Genomic DNA, 19,281 nt, shown 5'->3' on the forward strand with positions numbered 1-19,281 from the left:
AGAACATGGCAATAATCCAATCCAGAAGTTATCACAGGATGGAGTACAGTGTTCAAGTCATCTCAGTCCAAAAGAGGTCACAACTGGCAAATCAGCCAGAGCTAAAGAAAGGCACTTCTAACCACTGAGGCCACCTGAACCTCCAGTGACAGTGCTGAATCCAGGAAGGGCTGCAAGTGTCCCATGAAACGCTGGAGGGCCACTGCCTGTCAGTGTACACTGACCAAGATGGGAGCAGGTGGCGCTGTGAGCCAAACCACTGAGCCTCTTGGGCTTGCCGATCAGAAGGTTGGTGGTTTGAATCTGCGCTATGGAGTGAGCTCCTGTTACTCTGTCCCAGTTCCTGCCAATCTAGCATTCAAAAGCATACCAGTGCAAGTAGATAAATAGGTACCATTGCAGTGGGAAGGTAAACGGTGTTTCTGTGCACTCGGGCACTCACCACGGTGTCCCATTGTGCCAGAAGCGGTTTAGTCATGCTGGCCACATGACCCAGAAAACTGTCTGTGGAGAAACACTGGCTCCCTTGGCCTGAAGCAAGATGAGCATCGCATCCCATAGTTCCCTTTGACTGGACTTAACCGTCCAGGAATCATTTATCTTTCTTTCTTTTTTTACTGGCCAGGATGGAGCAACAATATGACACAAATAAGGCAACTTTCTATGTTCAATCAAAATATATTTTCAGCAATCTCATGCATAAGTTTCCTGTAATTTGAAAAAATGATAGGGGAAAATTAATTTACTGTACAATTTTTTTAAATTAAGTATGCTTGTTCCTCTTTTTTGTGGACAAATGAAAGTGGCTTAAATGAGATTGCAGTAGTCTCCCATCAATGTATGGATGAACTCCACATCCAACTAACATACAGAAGCTAGCTCCCACAACATTATCATTTACACCTATACTGAACAGCCAGAGACCAAAGCCTATGTATTAAAACAATTGCAGGTCACCAATCAGCTCGTGGATAATGTTCACTATGTTTGTGAATCTTACATTCCAGAAGTGAAATGCTTTAAATGTAGAAGAGAAAGAATGCATGACAATCACTAACCATGTAACCAAGCACCTGTTTCCAGGCAACAGAACAGCAGTGTGGCATCTGCCTCACACAATCATGCTCTCCTCTCCTTAGAGGTATTGGAGATAGAAGCCCAAGAACCCTTTCAATGGAAAAAAATCACATAGGCTGAACCCAAAATTATTCTGAAGGAGAAGAGAGGACATTTTATATCCACAGCTTTGGCTACAATATTCTAGATCTAGCCGCGAGGAAACAAAATCCAGAAGCAAATGCTTGGCAAAAAGGAATACACACCAGCAAAAATTAACAAAATCTTACTCATTTATTTTAACAGCCTGGAACACCACTGTACATGATTACCATGGTGAGGGGGGGGGAATGCAAGGTTGATACACTGCAGAATTGTGTGTCCATGCATGTACGTGAATTTTAAATAAGACAACAGTACATTCTGTGATCAAATACATTAACAGAAATTCCAACAATTTATAGATGAAAAGCTGCATCTTGCCCAGTGTTTTTTGCCCATGTAATTTTGTGTGTCAGTTGGTTGTTTTAGTTGGTTACATGCCCTATTTTCTTTTCCCCAAGGTATTTGTTTAATTTGCAATTCTAATTGTTGTGCCCATGGCTACTTAGTTTTGTGATGGAGTAATAATTATTTGTTATTTATTGGATTTGTTTTATGGATTCTGTAATTTTCATACATTTTTTTACTGTATTTCATTTCATTGTGCCCCATTCTGGGATTGAAATACTGAACAAAGACTGAGTTATAAACACTTAATAATAATACATACAAAATGTCACTGCTTTAAAATTCTTTTATAATTTAGCCTTATACTAACATTGTGAATGCTAGATTAAGAGGGGCAGAGCGATTTTAACCCAGCTTGGGGAGCAGTGGGATGGCAGATTGACTACTGCATTCCAAACTATGATCCTTGCCTCACCAAGGGAGATCGCTTGTTGGGTTTTTGTTGTTGTTCTGAAGCTCCAGGGTGGCACAGCCAAGGGGTCTGGATTTGGCCCTTCTCAGGAAGCTGGAACAGATTCCCATCCAGCAGATCCATGGGTTTACTCTAGCCCACCTCGTTTTGGGGACCTATATTTGCTATCATCTGGAAGAACTCAGCATAAGCAGCTTCTCAACTGCTTGCACTTTTGGCAGGTGAAGCGGAGGCACACACACACGCGCGCGCGCACACACACACACACACACACCAGGAGAGCCACCTCTAGCTTATCTTAACTCTCTTCAGCAGCAGAGATCTGGATAAGAGGATAGCTGTGCTGATAGCAAATGTTAAGCAGTGATTTTTATAACTGGAGGACGGTTTGAATGTAGGCCTTGGACTGAATCTTAAATTTCGCATGTGGATGGGTAACTTGAAATAACAGAAGATAGTATTGCTATGAGATGCCACATCAAAAAGGCTAGTTCAAGGACAAGCTGAGGTAAATTTGTTTGCATAGGCTTGACAGACACTGAAAAAGCCCAGGTGGTCTCTTTATTCACTGTAGTTCCTGCTACAATTGCACTCTGTAATATGTTTTGCTAGTAAGCAACTATTTCTATTTAAAATACACATCTCATCTGTATAAACTATAAAATTCGATATACAACACTATTATCATGCAGTATCTCAGAAGGAATAATTACACACACACACACACACACACACACACACACACAAGATTTTTGGTGGGGGCCTTACAGCAAAAAAACAGCTGCAAAATAAACCATGTATTTAACCCAAACAGATCTTGGAAAATGTTGTGGTGCTCACAATAAACAAAGCTACGCTTGCACACATCTTTGTGCATTTACCTTGTGGCTATTGAAGGCATTGCTGTTTTTAAACTACTCATTATTCCAAAAGAAATTAAACAACTGCAGTGAAGGAAAGCTTCCAAAGCAACCATATATGTTTATGTGCTAATAGATCGGACGTATAAAGACTCAGTTCAAAAACACATTGACCTGGCCTTTGTTTATCTGTCATGGGCCTTTGCTTTCATCTGCAGAGATCTGTAGAGGCTCCAACAGACCACATTTGACCATAGGATACTCTTTTCTCTTTTTTCTTTGTACTTATTGGAACCTTCAGACTCAGAGGCAGTACCCTTCTGAACAACAGTTGTTGGGAATAAAGAAAATGGCCCTCTTGTGGAATTGGAGAAGCCTCTATTTGGCTGGTTGCTGAGAAACAGCATGCTGCACAAGACAGATATTTACTCTGATCCAGCAGGGGTTGTTCTCCATTACAGTGGTGCCCCGCAAGACGAATGCCTCGCAAGACGAAAAACCCGCTAGACGAAAGGGTTTTCCGTTTTTCGATGCGCTTCACAAGACGAATTTCCCTATGGGCTTGCTTCGCAAGACGAAAACGTCTTGCGAGTCTTGTGATTTTTTCCGCTTTCCCCCCCTTTTTCTAAGCCGCTAAGCCGCTAATAGCCTTTTAGCCGCTAAGCCTTTAATAGCCGCTAAACCGCTAATAGCGCTAATCCGCTAATAGGGTTGCTTCGCAAAACGAAAAAACCGCTAGACGAAGAGACTCGCGAAACGGATTATTTTCGTCTTGCGAGGCACCACTGTATTTACTAATTCATTATTACACTTATACCCCACCTTTCCTGCAAGGACTTAAAAGTGGTGAACGTGTGTTGGCAATAGGGGATGGGTGGTGGTCATGTACAAAGCCAATAAAATGGAAGAGAAGAATAGATAGACACAAGCTACTCAAGTGTGCCTGGTAGGACCACATCCACCATGCAAGTAATCAGCACCTGTGGTTTTAGTTTAAAATTGTTTTTCCTAGTGCATGGTTGAGGAGGGGATCTCCTGTATTCGCAGCTGATGCTGTATGTACAGCACCAAGAGTGTTACGCAATAAAGAAACATATAGATCTAGCCAGGAAAGTGCATTCAGCAATTTTTGATATGATGCAAGACAGTAAGAGTTACAAAAGATGAAGAATGCCCTCTACTGTTTTAGTGAGTAGCTAACAGTTGAATGTACATGGTTCTGAGATTTTTTTAAATTGTCATGCAAATATCTAAGGCTACTTTCACCTGTTCAGAGAGACTTCACCACATGGCCACAGTCACAATATAGGCTAAAAAAGTTGCGCCATTGTTTCTTCTACATACTATGATTATTTTCAAGCTACTGCATTTATCTTGTTCCCAGCCTGGCTAGCGATGCCCCTTCAGAAGAGGCTTCCAAGAGGCTTCCTCCAGAATTTTCTGGGAGAGACCAACTGATTTTGAGGTTTGCTCTTGAAATGGCTTTGCTCCTAAGAATACTTTATTGCCTTTCCACCACCAAAGGTCTTCCTAGTTTCATAGGAGCTTAGTAGTAAGAAACAGGAGAATAAATCATTAACACAGAGGAGGAACTCAGTGTCAACTAATTGGTCCATGACCAGTTTTGCCTAATTATAAACCCTGAGAGAGAAATAATTCCATACCAGTTGCAGAAAAAGTGCTGGACTGTCCCGTTCCTTCCTGTTCAAAACAATTAACATTAATGTCAAAAGTTGAAACACATATCCTTGCTACCTTGGTTACTTTAGTGATGGAGTTAAACGTAGCAACAAGTTTTAACAGATTATTCAGTATTCTTACAGATCACTTTGCCAAATACTGATAAATTGGGGTTTAAGGACTGAAGTATAATGATTTGATTAAATTGAGTAATTCTAGCATCAAGCTACTACCAATACCTATAAAGTCAAGAAAACTGTATAGTTAGAAAAACATTCACATTTATATACAACACAATAAACACTGAAATAAGGGCTGCACTGGTTCCCCAACAAATTTATTTTTATCAAAAAACAAACAAACACTCAGTCCCCCCCCCTGCCCACTAATCCTGAGATGATCTTCATATAGGAAAATATCAGGTGAACTTAATCGTGTGCGTGTGTGTGTGTTTCCTGATACTGGGGAATGCTCCCTGTTATTGGAGGTGGGGAATCAATATTGTGTGATCTCCACAATCAGGACCAGCAAGACATAGCTGACGTCTCACAGCATGCATGAAGTTGTCAACTGCACTCTAATTCTATGTTATACTCCCCTCCCCACCAACACACAGCACCATTTTGTGACCGGTGCCCACAGCACTTTTTCAAAGTTTGAAATGTGTCCCCAAGGACCGTGGCGCTACAGCTTCTGAACAGGTGTCTTCGGAGTCAGAAGTGACTAAGGTGGCACCCTTCGGTCAGAGAGGTACTTCCACAACAGGCTTCTCTTGCACAAACACTTCTGGTTAGCTATGCAAATCTGGGGATTGCCCTGAAGGCAATTCCCACTCTGAATCCCCAGCCTTTCACCCTGAAGAGGGGGAGTCTCCCCCAGAGCCATAACAAGTTGTACATTGGCTGTGCATCAACATGCAACTGAGATACAGGGTATGCACTACACTCTGCACAGCACAGTCACCAATATGATCACTGTGTTTGGGATCAGCAACAGTTAGTGCTGAGCTGTCATGTACCAAATAATTTCTGGTAACAGCAACAGACAGTAATTTATAAGTCTTCCTCTCACTTCCTGCCACAGCAGAGAATGCATACATAACAGGGTAGATTCAAATCATCATTTCTCTTGAAACATATTTCCTGAACAAGTGTGCATATTAACCAGGCTTTTTACACATTTTTCTATATTAAATCAGTTCTTATTTTAAACCAGAATGGTTTTGTAAATAGAAATACTAAGTATAATTGATTATTTTTTTAAACAATTAAATTTTTTATCATTTTTTATCCATTCTGAGATGCATTCCAGAGCATGTTGCATAGGAATGCACATGTATGAGGATTATTCTGGCAAATCACAAAGCCTAATGCTATGATGGAGTTGTAAGGAAATTCTAATAAAATCAGGCAGATACATCAGCATGAACATTAAGTAGTGCGGCACCAGAAATCAAAGATGAATTTATTTTAAGTCAAGCCAACAATCCTAAATATCTTAAATACAAAGAATAAAGCTTTGCCTAAGGGCATCAGTTCTGTTTTTTGTAAAAGCAATGAATCCCTTAGCTATGAAGCCAGTTTATTAGCAGATGTCTTCATGTGAGATTATAAAGTAATACTGTTGAGTGCACAAAAGCATCATCTCTTCTTTTGACAGATACAGGGTTGCCAATGTGGCCATACCTGTAGCTTTACACAAAATTTGTCCCTCCTGGTCAGCTTGAAGAAACCTCCTATCATGGCAGTTCATCTTCTAAACTGCTTGGCCTCATCCCTCAGACATAACTAACACTAGCTGAGGGGTGTGTGTGCAGGCACATATAGGTGCACATACATGTGCATATGAGAATTAAACTAGCTTTGAGAAACCCTGGTCTAAAGAATTAATACTCATAATGTCACAAAGAGTTTATGTGCTTCATAGATCACTTCAAAATAATCCTCAGAACAATTAATCTTTCTATTTTCAATTCAAATTGTCTTTTCCATAGGGATGACCTAGATAAATTATGTGCTACAGTTTGAGTGCTATTTAAACCTTCTCCTCTTAGCAATCAATTCTTTGTGTAGTAACGCATCCCTTTTCTGACAACAGTTGACTCGCAACATGCACAAGCACAGTTTTATATGCTTGGCGGCTGGCCAGCTAAAATTGCATGAATCAAATGCATGCAAGGTGAAGAGCTTAAAAGCTCTTTCTGTGCCAGGTTTTCCCAGCTGTTAAGCTCTCCACCTTGCTCACCAGGCTGGGGAAAGGTCTCAAGCAGGCTCTAGGAGATTCCCATGAGATCTCATGAGAGCCTCCTAGAGCTCAGGTAGACAGAACATAAGAGTTTACAGTAATCGGTGGTGCAGGATGTCCAGGTCCTATTCCGACTAACATGAAGTGGCAGTTGCCAAAATTAATTAACCATGAGCCAACTGTCTTACTAGATTTAACTAGAATAGTAAGCTCTTCTGCAGGATGACCCATCACAGCTATACTTCAGGAAGGTGGGCACAAAACCAATGCCCATCATCAATTTAAGCACATTAATTTGCAGTGGCGAACACACTGTACAACATTCCATAATGAACCCATGGAATTTCTTGTCAAAACAATGTGAATTACATTCAGATACATTCCAGAAGTCACTTGGTGAATTTTGAAGGGTACTTAGTTGTCACCGAATATTGGCAAGGGAATCTTATTATTTGAGTCAATATAGCAAATATTTATGTGATTGATGATTTCTGATGACCAAAGTTTGAAATAAGGTAAAATTGGCCTTTGATCATGTTTCTTCATTGTTACTCTTATGTGGAAAATACTTATGTTCAGAGAACTGTGTTTATTCAGTACATCAAACACTCTTTATTCTAAAAGTATGGTTACTTAATCTGGCATCTAAAATTCACATGAAGCCACTCCAACAATGGATATGGTTTAACTGGCTCAAATTCCAAGAGAGCACTAAACTTCAATAACCTAGCTTTATTACAAATATCAACTACTATCCTGGAGCCTCAAAAGACAGACAATCTCCACATTGGCTCTGTTACAGGGCAGAAAATAAATTTAAATGCATTAAACATTTTCTAGTTATGATCTAGAGTCTAGTTATGATCTTGTTATGATCTAGAGAAAGTTACTTTTGCCTCTCTTAATATTTGCTGCCACCATCAGGATCTAACTAATAATACAAACTACATTAACAAAACTAAAACACTTGGTAATTAAAACAGGCAAATTTATTAAAGCACTTTGTGGGAAGTGTATAGACTATATCACTAAAGAAAGGTGTGGTGCTGACAACAACTACAATTTAAAGAACTAACAAGGAAAAGCATGGGAACACACAAACAAACCTATATTAAGGGACAGTGACAGAACAGGAGCAGAGATGAGGAATCAAGTAGAGCTACAAGGTTTTGTAAGGCCATTAATACAATTATATTTGAGAGAATGAGATCAAAGCAGGAATGATATGAAGGAGCAAAATTATTCCTTCTAAAAAGGAAAGCTGTTTGAATACAAATATGAATACAATAAAAAGCTATAATAAAGAATGAAACAGAAAAGAGACAAGGATGGCTTCAACAGTAGAGCCCTTTAGTCAAGCTGAAACACTGGTTTTCCACAATTAATTGCAAGTGAAATTAAGATGGAGGTTCAACACCACATTGCCCGGCAATATCCTTTCTATATATAGTCAAGAGCCTCCTACAAAATTGGCTCAAATGTTGCCAGCAAAGTTCAAGTTTCTTCCTTACAGGTTCTTCCCTTTTTATCAGTTCATGATAAGTGTAAGGTAAAGGTAAAAGGACCCCTGTACGGTTAAGTCCAATCAAAGGCGACTATGGTGCTCATCTCGCATTCAAGCCAAGGGAGCCGGCAGCTTTCTGGGTCATGCGGCCAGCATTACTAACCTGCTTCTGGTGCAATGGAACACCGTGACGGAAGCCAAATCACATGGAAATGCCGTTTACCTTCCCGCCACAGTGATACCTATTTATCTAGTTGCACTGGTATGCTTTTGAATTGCTAGGTTGGAAGAGCTTGGACAGAGCAATGGGAGCTCACCCCATCATATGGATTCAAACTGCCAACCATCCATTCAGCAAGCCCAAGACTCTCAGTGGTTTAGACTACAGCACCACCCGTGTCCCAGATGATGAGTGTAGGATGGGATGACACAACAGAACACAAAAAGGATTACTAATAAATAGCATCTCTTAATTAACCCAAGGTCAGTTCCTGTAAGAGAAGGCCTTAATAATGGATTTTCTATCATTTTAATAATAATGCAAAAATAGGGTATTCATCATTAATTTCCTATCCACTCATCACCAGGAAGCAATAAAATGGGCTGAACCAGCTAGGAGCCCTTAAAGTTTCAATAATGGTCTGCCTGTCTATATTAGACAGACTCATGCAATCTCATTTTTATTACAAAAAGATTTTCACAAATCTGGTATGAAAAATACAGAACAAAACACACTCAAAAAGCAGTAGAATAATGGTGACATCATCCAGACATTCTGGCAAAAGTGAGTACCACAGAAACGCAATTCCAGAGAAACAGGCCAGTGTGGAAGAACCAAATGTCAGAAAGATGGGCAGAATTTATAACTGACCAAGGAAATATATATGATACAGGCGGGGCAGTGAAGAGAACATTTACTTTTCATCAGAAGGGAAAACACAAAGTGGGTTAGACTCCTAATTGTATCAAATGAAAGATATGAAAAGCAGAGACACTATTGAGGGACAAGCAGCAATTAGGCAACATATTAAATTTGGATAAGAAAATCGGGAAGAGAAGGAAATTTTCAGTGATGTTGTGTTCATGACAAGCTAAGTACCAGAAATTGTTTATATTTTCACTCTGTCCCTCAAACTAGTTATAACTCAATAAAATAAAATCCAATAACCTATAATCCATCAGACTAAAGTCACAATAAAAATACCAGGTCATGCATGCACAATCCCCAAAAGGAATGTCAGACAGGAAGAGTCACAAAAGAAAGAAAAAACATATTGGAAGGAATTTTTTCTTTGTTTCTTCCGTTGTCTTTGTTCCTGGATTCTCTTTCAGCTCCTTTCCACTATCCTTACCAGGTTTTCATTCTCTCCCGGTTCCATAGATCTCTCTTTTCCCTTCATGATGAAGCTTTAGAGCAGGGGTAGGGCACATTCCCTTCGCATCAACCTTCCAGGGACCACATTTCAGCGGTAGTTGGGGCCAGAGACTAAAGCTAGTAGAGCAATGAATGTAAAACTGTACTTTTGCACAGCAGGCTACTTTCTCACACACCCCTCTCCATCATCCATTCAGGCAAGCAAAAGACATCATCAGAGTTCAAATAAAAGTTCCAGACAGGAAGACACATTCATGGGGGGTTCAAAGCAGGGCCAGTGAGAGACGGATGGTTTGGGAGCAGGTTTAGCCTAGATTCGAAAGAGACTTGAGGACCAGGAAAATCATCTGGAATGTCACATTCAGCTTCCAGGGCCTGAGCTTTCCCAGCTGTGCTGTAGAAAATGAAAGCACATTCAATGCAAAATTACTAGAGACAAGCAGGCCAGGGAGATGTAAATGGAACAGTGAGGGTGGAACCTAAGGTTGAAGACATCTATGTAGAAATGCCAGAAGACACACAAATGAAAACAGGTAAAAATATAAAGACTGCAAAGGATAGGACATATTCTTGATAATGTCAACAGAAAGGGGAGAGGAATTAGGAGAATTAATTTCAAGGGAATTTATAAAATCCAAAAAATGATGTTGTAAATGCAGAAATGTCAGCAGCCTATGCAAAACCTTTGACACCTTCATGTGAATGTAGGCTGGTTGCAAGCTCAATGGCATTCCAGTCATGGACACATGCAAGATGATAAGAAGGTGGCATAGTCAAATGCGAACGGTTCCCGTCTTCGATACATTTAAAAACTTATTTCATTCTGGTCATTGCCCTTCTTCAACTGAAACTACCTTTCAGGGCTTTTGCATATCTCTAAGCTGTAATTAATGTAAACACACACACACACACACACAATTTTTACACTTGCTTAGCCGTTTGTTAAAAGGCTTTTTCCTCAACAAGCCAATTCTAACACACAAAATAAATACATTCTAGGGCTTTCCAAATCAAAGAATTTAGTTACCATGAACAGTTTTTCAAATGTCTTTGTAGAATGAGAAGTTACCGGTAATTAGAAAATGCAAAATGGCTTTTAGTTGAAAAGAGAGTGCTTAACACAATCATTTTACTATCTCTACGTTTGTCAGAAACAATGTTACTTTTACTGTAGCAATACTGTGTAAAATTACCCAGCCATGGAATCCTAAATATATCTACCCAAAAACAAGTCCCACTAAATTCAATGGGACTTACTCCCAAGAAAGTATATGTATAATTGCTACCTTAAAACATTCCTTTTTCCTTTTTATTTTTAAAGATTTTTAAATCTATACATGATTTATTTAAATAATAATGTATTATATGCAACAAGTAAACAGATAAAATGTATTTCATGCTATATTTTGTCTAACAATTTAAATGTATCTATTTCAGGAGATGAAATTATCCATGAACTATACTGTAACACATCTCTGTAAGGCAACTGTAGGGTAGCTTTAGAAAGTGGCTCCCTGCGTGGAAAAGGTTAATTAAAATTTTACAAGATCCAGCTCTGGCAGAAATGTTTACAAATGCATCCAATAAAGGGAGGTAGTATCATTCAAACAGTAATGATACTTGCCAGCTATACACATGACCAAAGAGCAATGAAAACTGCCATTACTTTACATGTGTAAATAACAGTAAACATGTAAGTTGTTTTCCTACCCAATCTGCTGTTTGATAGTTCATACTCTGGAACTCAGTTTAGCCATCTAGTTATCTTTTACTTTCTAAAATGTAGAATATTATTTACACTGCATGTCTTTTCAACATAACTGTTGCCTGCTTCCAATTAAATTATTGGGGTGTTATAACTTATGTAACCACAACAGTAATATATTATGAAGGAGATATTAGCACAGTTAGGATAACCCCAAGTTTTGCAGAAATACAAAAATTGTTTAGAAAAACCCTTGAGAAACAGAAGCCAGCCCCAAACAACCCAACAAGGATTGAGAATGCTTAGTTGCCACAGAATACGTAACTGACTGCTAAGCAGGGAGGGAGGGAGCCCTGAAATGGGGGAGGCATAGGCCATTTCCCACTCTATACTGAGAAGCTACTTTTGAATGTCCCACAGAGACAGATAGAAGAGATGCCTATAGAAATCAATACAGATATGAAAATTTTAGCTCAGAGTGAATGACCTGCAGCACAATCCAATTCATCTCAATGCAAAAGCAGGTCCCTTATTCCTAGGTAACTGTACATGGGAAATGCAGCCAATAAAGTCTTCGCTTGGAAAAATGCAACTGAACTAAATATGTGTTAGTGAATGTGCAGTATCTAATGATTACTGATCATTTCAGGTTAATTTTGTGCATGTCTGAAAATAGATGTGTATTTCCTGACTTTAGGGGCATAGTGTCTGCCAACATTCTCAAAAGTATACATGAAAGCCAACATTCACATGTGGGGAAACCCAGCCAGATGGACGGGTATAATTAATAAAATTATTATTATGTGAATGCCAACATGACCAGATGTCAGGTATTCCATAATATATATACACCAAGATATTTATTATTATTATGACCAGAAAGTCATCTTGTTCATTTCTCCTTCCACTTGAATAGGGCCACACAACTGTCTATCAAAGACATTTCCACACATGCTCAGTAATTATGCACCACAAAGATTAGGTGCATCCTAATTAAGCTGCCTGCAGCAAAGATATTGATACCCTGCCACACATTGTCAAATGAGAAGAAAGCACCATCCAATCAGATATCAGGGAAATTATTTTCCAAGCATAACGTGGTAACTAGTTCAACTAAGAGACTGGTTCAAACTCATTATCTTATCAAAAAACATTTTCCACATCAGAAATGGATTAGCCACAACATTCCATTCCATTGTAATTCCTCAGGGAGCAACAGCAGTTACTCTAACAAGGTTGGTAAAAGAAAATGTGTCTCACACATAAAAGAAAAACAAAGGTGAATTTTGGAGAATATTCACACTAAACAATATCACATATACAGTGGTACTTCTGGTTACGTACTTAATTTGTTCCGGAGATCCGTTCTTAACCCGAAGCACCACTTTAGCTAATGGGGCCTCCCACTGCTGCCGTGCCGCCGAAGCACGATTTCTGTTCTCATCCTGAAGCAAAGTTCTTAACCCGAGGTACTATTTCTGGGTTAGCGGAGTCTGTAACCTGAAGTGTCTGTAACCTGAAGCGTCTGTAACCCGAGGTACCACTGTACTGCATATATGTATCATTATCTTACTTGGTCAACATGCAGAATCTGACTCTAAAGCAAGTAAGATTACCAGAGGACTCAGGCGCAACCCATTGCTGAAGCAGGGTGAAGCACTGGTCTTGAACAGCAGAAACTCAAGTGGTGTCACCCACCTCTGCCACCAGGGAAGAAGAAGTCTTCTCCACCACATTCCAATGGTACATTCAATTCCTTTTCCATCTACACCCTTATCTCCCACTAGGTGGCTGCTCCATAGCAACATCATTTTCAGAAGACAGGCAGGGGCAGCAGAAGCAGCTATCAGTAGTACTGCACTAATGGCAACTATTCTTGCTTTTATGCAGCTGCCATGGCAGTCTCCATGTGAAACAAGGATTCAATGTGGATGGACAGGTAGGCCACTGTTCTTACCATCCTTAAATGCAGCCTTCCAACACCATCCCAGAATTAATTAGGACAGTCCAATATGCTCTCTCTCTCTCCTTGGAGTGAAACATACATTTAAAGACACATAATGGATATGGTGGTGGTAGTGCAAGTGGTGGGGTGGAGCTGCCCTCCCCTCCTGACATGGGTGTCACTGTTGTTTATATGGGGCAGGGCCAATCCTGTGGTCCCACCTGTGCAACCGCACAGCCCCAATATTGCCACTGCCACATCCCAACCATGTAATTGAAGCTGGTGTCAGGAAGGCTGCTCTACTTCACCACACACACTACTACTGGGGCATAGACCATATTATGGAGTTAGTTGCTAAGCTTGGAGAAAGTCTTACTTTCCATCAATCAGCTGTGTTGCTAATTCTAAACCTGCTCTATTGACTTATCCATCATCCACATAATTGGCTGCATCACATACCCTTTCACAACTCTCCAAAGCAGCAGTGGAGCAGCCATCTCAATTTTTAATTTGCTTGGCTTTCACAGTGTAAGTTAAGTGCTTAAAGAATCACACTTTGAAACTATTACTAGTCAGAGACCGACTGTCCGGATTTTTCTGGTTACCAGCTAATGAGTACTACTGTGTGTACTACAAACTTCCAGACAATAACAGAGCCTATGCTTTATTTTTAGAACAGATCCTGTTTTGGCAGTCACCTCTGGCACATTTACAAGTTGAAGTATTTTTAACATATCTATTTCCTTCTTAACGTTTATGGGGAAATCTGCTGGTTATATGCAATTCTGGATAAACAGAAGAAAGTAATGTACAATCTAGCTACTGTTCAATGGTAAGACATACCATTCTATATGTAACAGAAATTAAGGAGTTCTAATCTTACTTTGGGATTCCTCAGGAATGCAAATACCCATTTGCTACTCAAAAGAATAAACCAGATAATTTATTTCTTCAAGGAAATCAGATGTTTCACTTAACTATCCCTAGAGTATTAACACTGTAAACGCAGCAGTTATAATGAGGCTCTAGAGAACTAATAATTATTAATTTAGAAATCAGCAACAAGTGCTTGATATTATTCAGAAAAAGAACTTACCTTTTACAATTCGAGAATATTTGATTATTCAGACACTTCACATGGGGTCTTTCCCACCCACACCCCCTTCTGCCAAGGCCTACTCTGATGCCATCAGGTTAATTCTCTGCAAAATATAGGTCTTGTCTACTGCTAAACTTTAGGTCAGGTTTCTTTGCAGTTCTGAAAAAAACCTTTCACTTTATATACACAGCATACAACAGTGATCTTTTTGCTAGAGCTACCAGAGTTAGCTTCACAACAACTTGATGCTTATCCAGAGGTACCTTTATTAAACTCTGCTGGAGTATTGCTCTCTGTTTCTAACACATACTTTTTATTCTATGGGCAAATCTGAAGAACAAGATGTAGAAGAATCCAACACTATGTATTCTCAAAACTCTCTTCCAATCTTCTTCAGCCTTTTAGGGTTATAAATACAGAGGCTATAAATTGTAGCTTTAATCTTTCTATGTAGTGTTCATAAATTCCTCATCTTTCCATAATTACCTAGTCCATTATTGTCTTGCATTTCCATTGGCTCACTCTGAGTCATAAAATCATACCACCTCATCTCCAAAGGGCCAAAGCACTTGTGTCCAGTAGCAAAAAGGAAACATCCTCATTAATAAATTCTAGCTGCAACATTTTTTATTTATTAGCAGCCAAACATGTTCGCAGTCTTGAAACACCAACCCAAATGTACTTTTATTTTTTATTATAGCAATACAGCAGGCACAACGAGAAGCAGAGAAACATCATGATTTCTACACTCCTGCTCAGAAGCAACACCTCCTGTTCCACATTATAGTACCACTTTCCTAACTGAAGAGAAGAGACGAAGCTAGGTCATTTGGAGGAGAGGACAGACGGGGAACTGGGATGCAGAGGGAGGAGAGAGCCGGGAATTCAGAGGGAGGACAGAAACACGTAAAAGGGATTAGACAAATGCAAGAAACCACTTCAGGAGGGATGTACAAAACCCGAGAAAAAATGTTTTTATAAAGAGGTGTGAAAAGAGTTCCTAGGAGAAGGAACGCTCGAGGTTTGGCAGGCACCCCTGGGTTTCTGAAGAGCGCCCTCTGCCAGGGGGCAACCCCCCTCCGCTACTCCCACGGGGCCACCCCTAGGGGCCGCCGCAGCCCAACCTGCGCGCCGAGGGGAGGCAGGGCGGGGGCGCTACGTACCCAGCAGCAGCAGGCGGTGCGTCTGCTTGTATTCCCTTTTCTGCTCCTTGAGCGCTCGGTCGATGCTCTTGCTCACGCGCCTCGCCTCCTTCTCCGCCTCCCGCTCCTCCAGGCGCAGCTTCTCCCAAGGTCTCTGCAGCGCCAGCGGCTGCTGCTTCGCTGCCGAGCCCGACTCGGGCTTGGCCTGGGGCGCCGCCGCCGCCGCCGCCGTGGCAGCTGCGAGGGGTGGCGACGGCCCCCGTTGCCGCTGCCGCCCCTTGTCCTTCTCCGCGGGAGCCGCCCCGTTGCCCGCTCCGTTCTGCAGGAGCAGCAGCGGCCCGTCCAGCTCCACCGCGCGCGCCTTGCCGCCTTCCGCCTCCCCGCCGCTGCAGATGCTGCCACTGCCGCCGCCGCCGCTTTTCCCTGCGCTCCTTCCTCGTCCTCCTCCCCCGGCCGGGGCTCCGGGCAGGGGCGGCTGCGGCCGGGCCAGGGGCTCCGCCGTGGGCGGCGGCTGTTGCTCGGTCTCCGAGGTGGTGGTGGTGGCGGCGGCGGCGGCGCTGGAGATGGAGCCGCCTCCGGAGTCGCCGAAGAGCCTCGGGCGCAGGCTGTAGCAGAGCCCCATGTCTCGCGGAACCGACGAGCTGTGCGCGCGTGCGGGCTCAAGGCGTCCGGCAGGCAGCGGCTCTCAGCGCTCGCCGCGGTCCCCGCGCGTCAGGGCCGCGGAGGGCGCGCCAGGCAGCCCCTCCTCACAGCCCCGCCGCCGCTGCTGCTGCAGCTGCTGGGCCATGTTGCATTTTCCTCGCTTCTCTGCCCTCCTCCTCCTCCGGGCAAGCGGCGTCGTTTGGGCGGCAGCGCCAGCGGCAACTCGCCTCAGATCACCTGACACGGACCCGCCGCCGCCGTGGCTACCTTACCGTAAATACCCCAGCGCAAGCCCACCGCCAGGCAGCTCGAGGTTACCGAAAGACTGGAAGGGAGCCAAGGCGCGCACGCACACACGTGTGTGTGTGGTGTGGACACACACACGCAGGATCCTCGTTCCCTCTAAGCAAACCCCTCTCCTTGAGACACCGGCAGGGACAACCCTGCCTTTCCTCAGGTTGTCCCTCCTCCTTCGCAAATATAGCCATTTACTACAAACCCTTTTTACAGGCTGAATGGCCCTCCCTAGCTATTAAAGCACTTGGATGTTTATTGCCACAGCATATAACCTCCCCGAAAGTGATCAGCCTCCACAGCACTGTGTTGCCTATCTTTTTGTTTTGTTGGCCATCTCTGGCCGTGGTAGTAGTTACTGCACATTCTCACTCTCAATTGCAATGCAAATACACTGATGTGGTTGAGTGCACATACGGAGAGGTCTGGCACAGAATGGCCTTTTTGAAACCACAATCTTCTGATTGTGTAGAAGAATCTGAGATTTAAATGGCTTCAGTAAGTGGCACTTACTACCTGAGGTCAACAGACCCAGCAGCCTCTGTGCCAGCTACAGACATGAGAGTAGATGGTAAAAGCTGCTTTTCTGACACTACATTTCTCAGTGCATGCCATGAAATCCACTGATTATGCTCTTTGTTATAGTGGTGGGATAGCCAGACATGAAGGCAGGTTTTGCAGCACTTGGGATCTTCTATGCAATGTGCTATTAAAGAATGGTAGAATATGCAATTCTACCATTACAGAACCCCCCCCCCCCAATTAGGTCACTTCTTATCTTTATTTATTTGGAGAGATCACTTGCTGACACCAAGTTTTCTTTCTGGGTAGGACAGATCACTGGCATGCCATTGGTTCTAAAGGATGCCAACATCTTCATGGCTGACACTTTCCCAGATTCTGTTCCCAAAATTCCTCTACCTGAGAAACATCATCACCTGGACTCACAGATAGGAGGCACTTGTGCAGTTCTACATGACAAACCTAGAAGACATGAGAGACTACAACACGTCACTGACAGCTCCCAATTAAAACCACGACACTTCTCTCTTACAGGCCTTGGGTGACATTCCTGTACTTAGTAACATACAGTCCCTCAAATTAAAACACATTCATCAGCAACAACAGGCCACATAACTTGGACCAGACCCTGTGGCAGGTTCAGATGCCAGTTCTGTCCCATATCTGCTCTGGCAACACAATTACAGGACCAAATAATGTCATCCACAACATCAGGGGTTCATTTATTTTCTCATCTTCCAATGTGTTGTGTACCATCACCTGCCAGCAATACCCTTCTGCATTCTGCAAAGGACAAACATGACAGCCTCTGCATGAAATAATGGACACAAATCTGACATTAAAAAAATGGCAGCACCAAAAAACCAGTGAGGGGACATTTCATCCTCCCAGGACACTCTATTACTGACCAAGTAATGTGACCAAGTAATGTGAAAAGAAGATGACCAAGCTGGAACAAAGAGAAAACATGAAACTGCTAAATTACCAATAATCACAAAGTTCAATGCTATTACTTGTGGACTGACTTGAAGCAATTAATTTTCATAACAGTACAGTATATGTGTTAATTGACTTAAAAATGCCAGGATCTCTGTGTTACAAACATAAGCCTTTTGGAGAATGGCCACCCTTCATGGAATTAGCACTGTAGAAGAAGAAGAAGAAGAGTATGGATTTGATATCCTGCTTTATCACTCCCCTTCAGGAGTCTCAAAGACGCTAACATTCTCCTTTCCCTTCCTCCCCCACAACAAACACTCTGTGAGATGAGTGAGGCTGAGAGACTTCAAAGAAGTGTGACTAGCTCAATGTCACCCAGCAGCTGTATGTGGAGGAACGGAGACGCGAACCCGGTTCACCAGATTACGAGTCTACCGCTCTTAACCACTACACCACACTGGCTCTGTACATTTCTGCATTTCATTTTCTTCTGACCTCAGTGTTTACATCTGCCTCCCTCTAAGAGAGAGAGAGAGAGAGAGAGAGAGAGAGAGTGTCACACAAAGATGCAACTCAGGATAGCACTAAATGCATCTAATGAAGTGGACTCTAGTCTACAAAGCTAGTTCTTAGTAATCCAAATACACGAGCTAAAAATAAAAACCCTACTTCATTTTGTCAAGGTAAGAGAGAAAATATACTAATATGCATTTGAACATTCTAAATAATAAAGCATTAATGAATGTTTACTCTACACAAATTGATCATTTGCTGAAGATTGGCACAGCTAAGTTTTCTCCAGGATGCAATTGTGGAAATCAAATTAAGTCATATGAAGGTCAATAGTTCAATGCACTTCAAATTAGGAAACAGTTAATGGCAGAAAAATGAGGGACAGCACAGGAAATTAATGATAATTGGTCTAAATGTAAGAGAAAGAGATAACTGACAAAATACTTCAACACAAATAATGAAGGGCATAAGTAATATTTTACCCTTTCCAAAATACGTATGTGACATTTAGCCAAATCTAAGTTGGCAAATCGATGTTGGTAATAGTAATAAAGAAAAACAAGACTATTGCTCTAGTTCTGTAGCTAGAGCAATAGTCTTGCTCTATAGCAGGGGTCAGCAACCTTTTTCAGCCATGGGCCGGTCCACAGTCCCTCAAACCATGTGGGAGGCCGGACTGTATTTTTTTTGGGGGGTGGGGGTTGGAAATGAACGAATTTCTATGCTCCACAAATAACCCAGAGATGCATTTCAAATAACAGCACACATTCTACTCATGTAAAAACACCAGCAGGCCCCACAAATAACCCAGAGATTCATTTTAAATAAAAAGATACATT

The 19,281-nt window shown here is 41.8% G+C and overlaps 1 protein-coding gene across 1 annotated transcript in view; it reads right to left on the minus strand.

Moving 5' to 3' along the window:
- GNAL (G protein subunit alpha L) overlaps positions 1-16,486 on the minus strand; it is a 130,826-nt gene extending 114,340 nt beyond the window's left edge. The window contains exon 1 of the mRNA XM_082234915.1: positions 15,554-16,486. Within this exon, the coding sequence (XP_082091041.1) occupies positions 15,554-16,154 (601 nt within the window). The 5' untranslated portion in view covers positions 16,155-16,486. The remainder of the gene's footprint in view (positions 1-15,553) is intronic.
- Between the last annotated feature and the right edge of the window lie 2,795 nt (positions 16,487-19,281).

Source organism: Podarcis vaucheri, assembly GCF_965113315.1.
Source record: "Podarcis vaucheri genome assembly, chromosome: 8".
Classification (NCBI taxonomy): Eukaryota; Metazoa; Chordata; class Lepidosauria; order Squamata; family Lacertidae; genus Podarcis; species Podarcis vaucheri.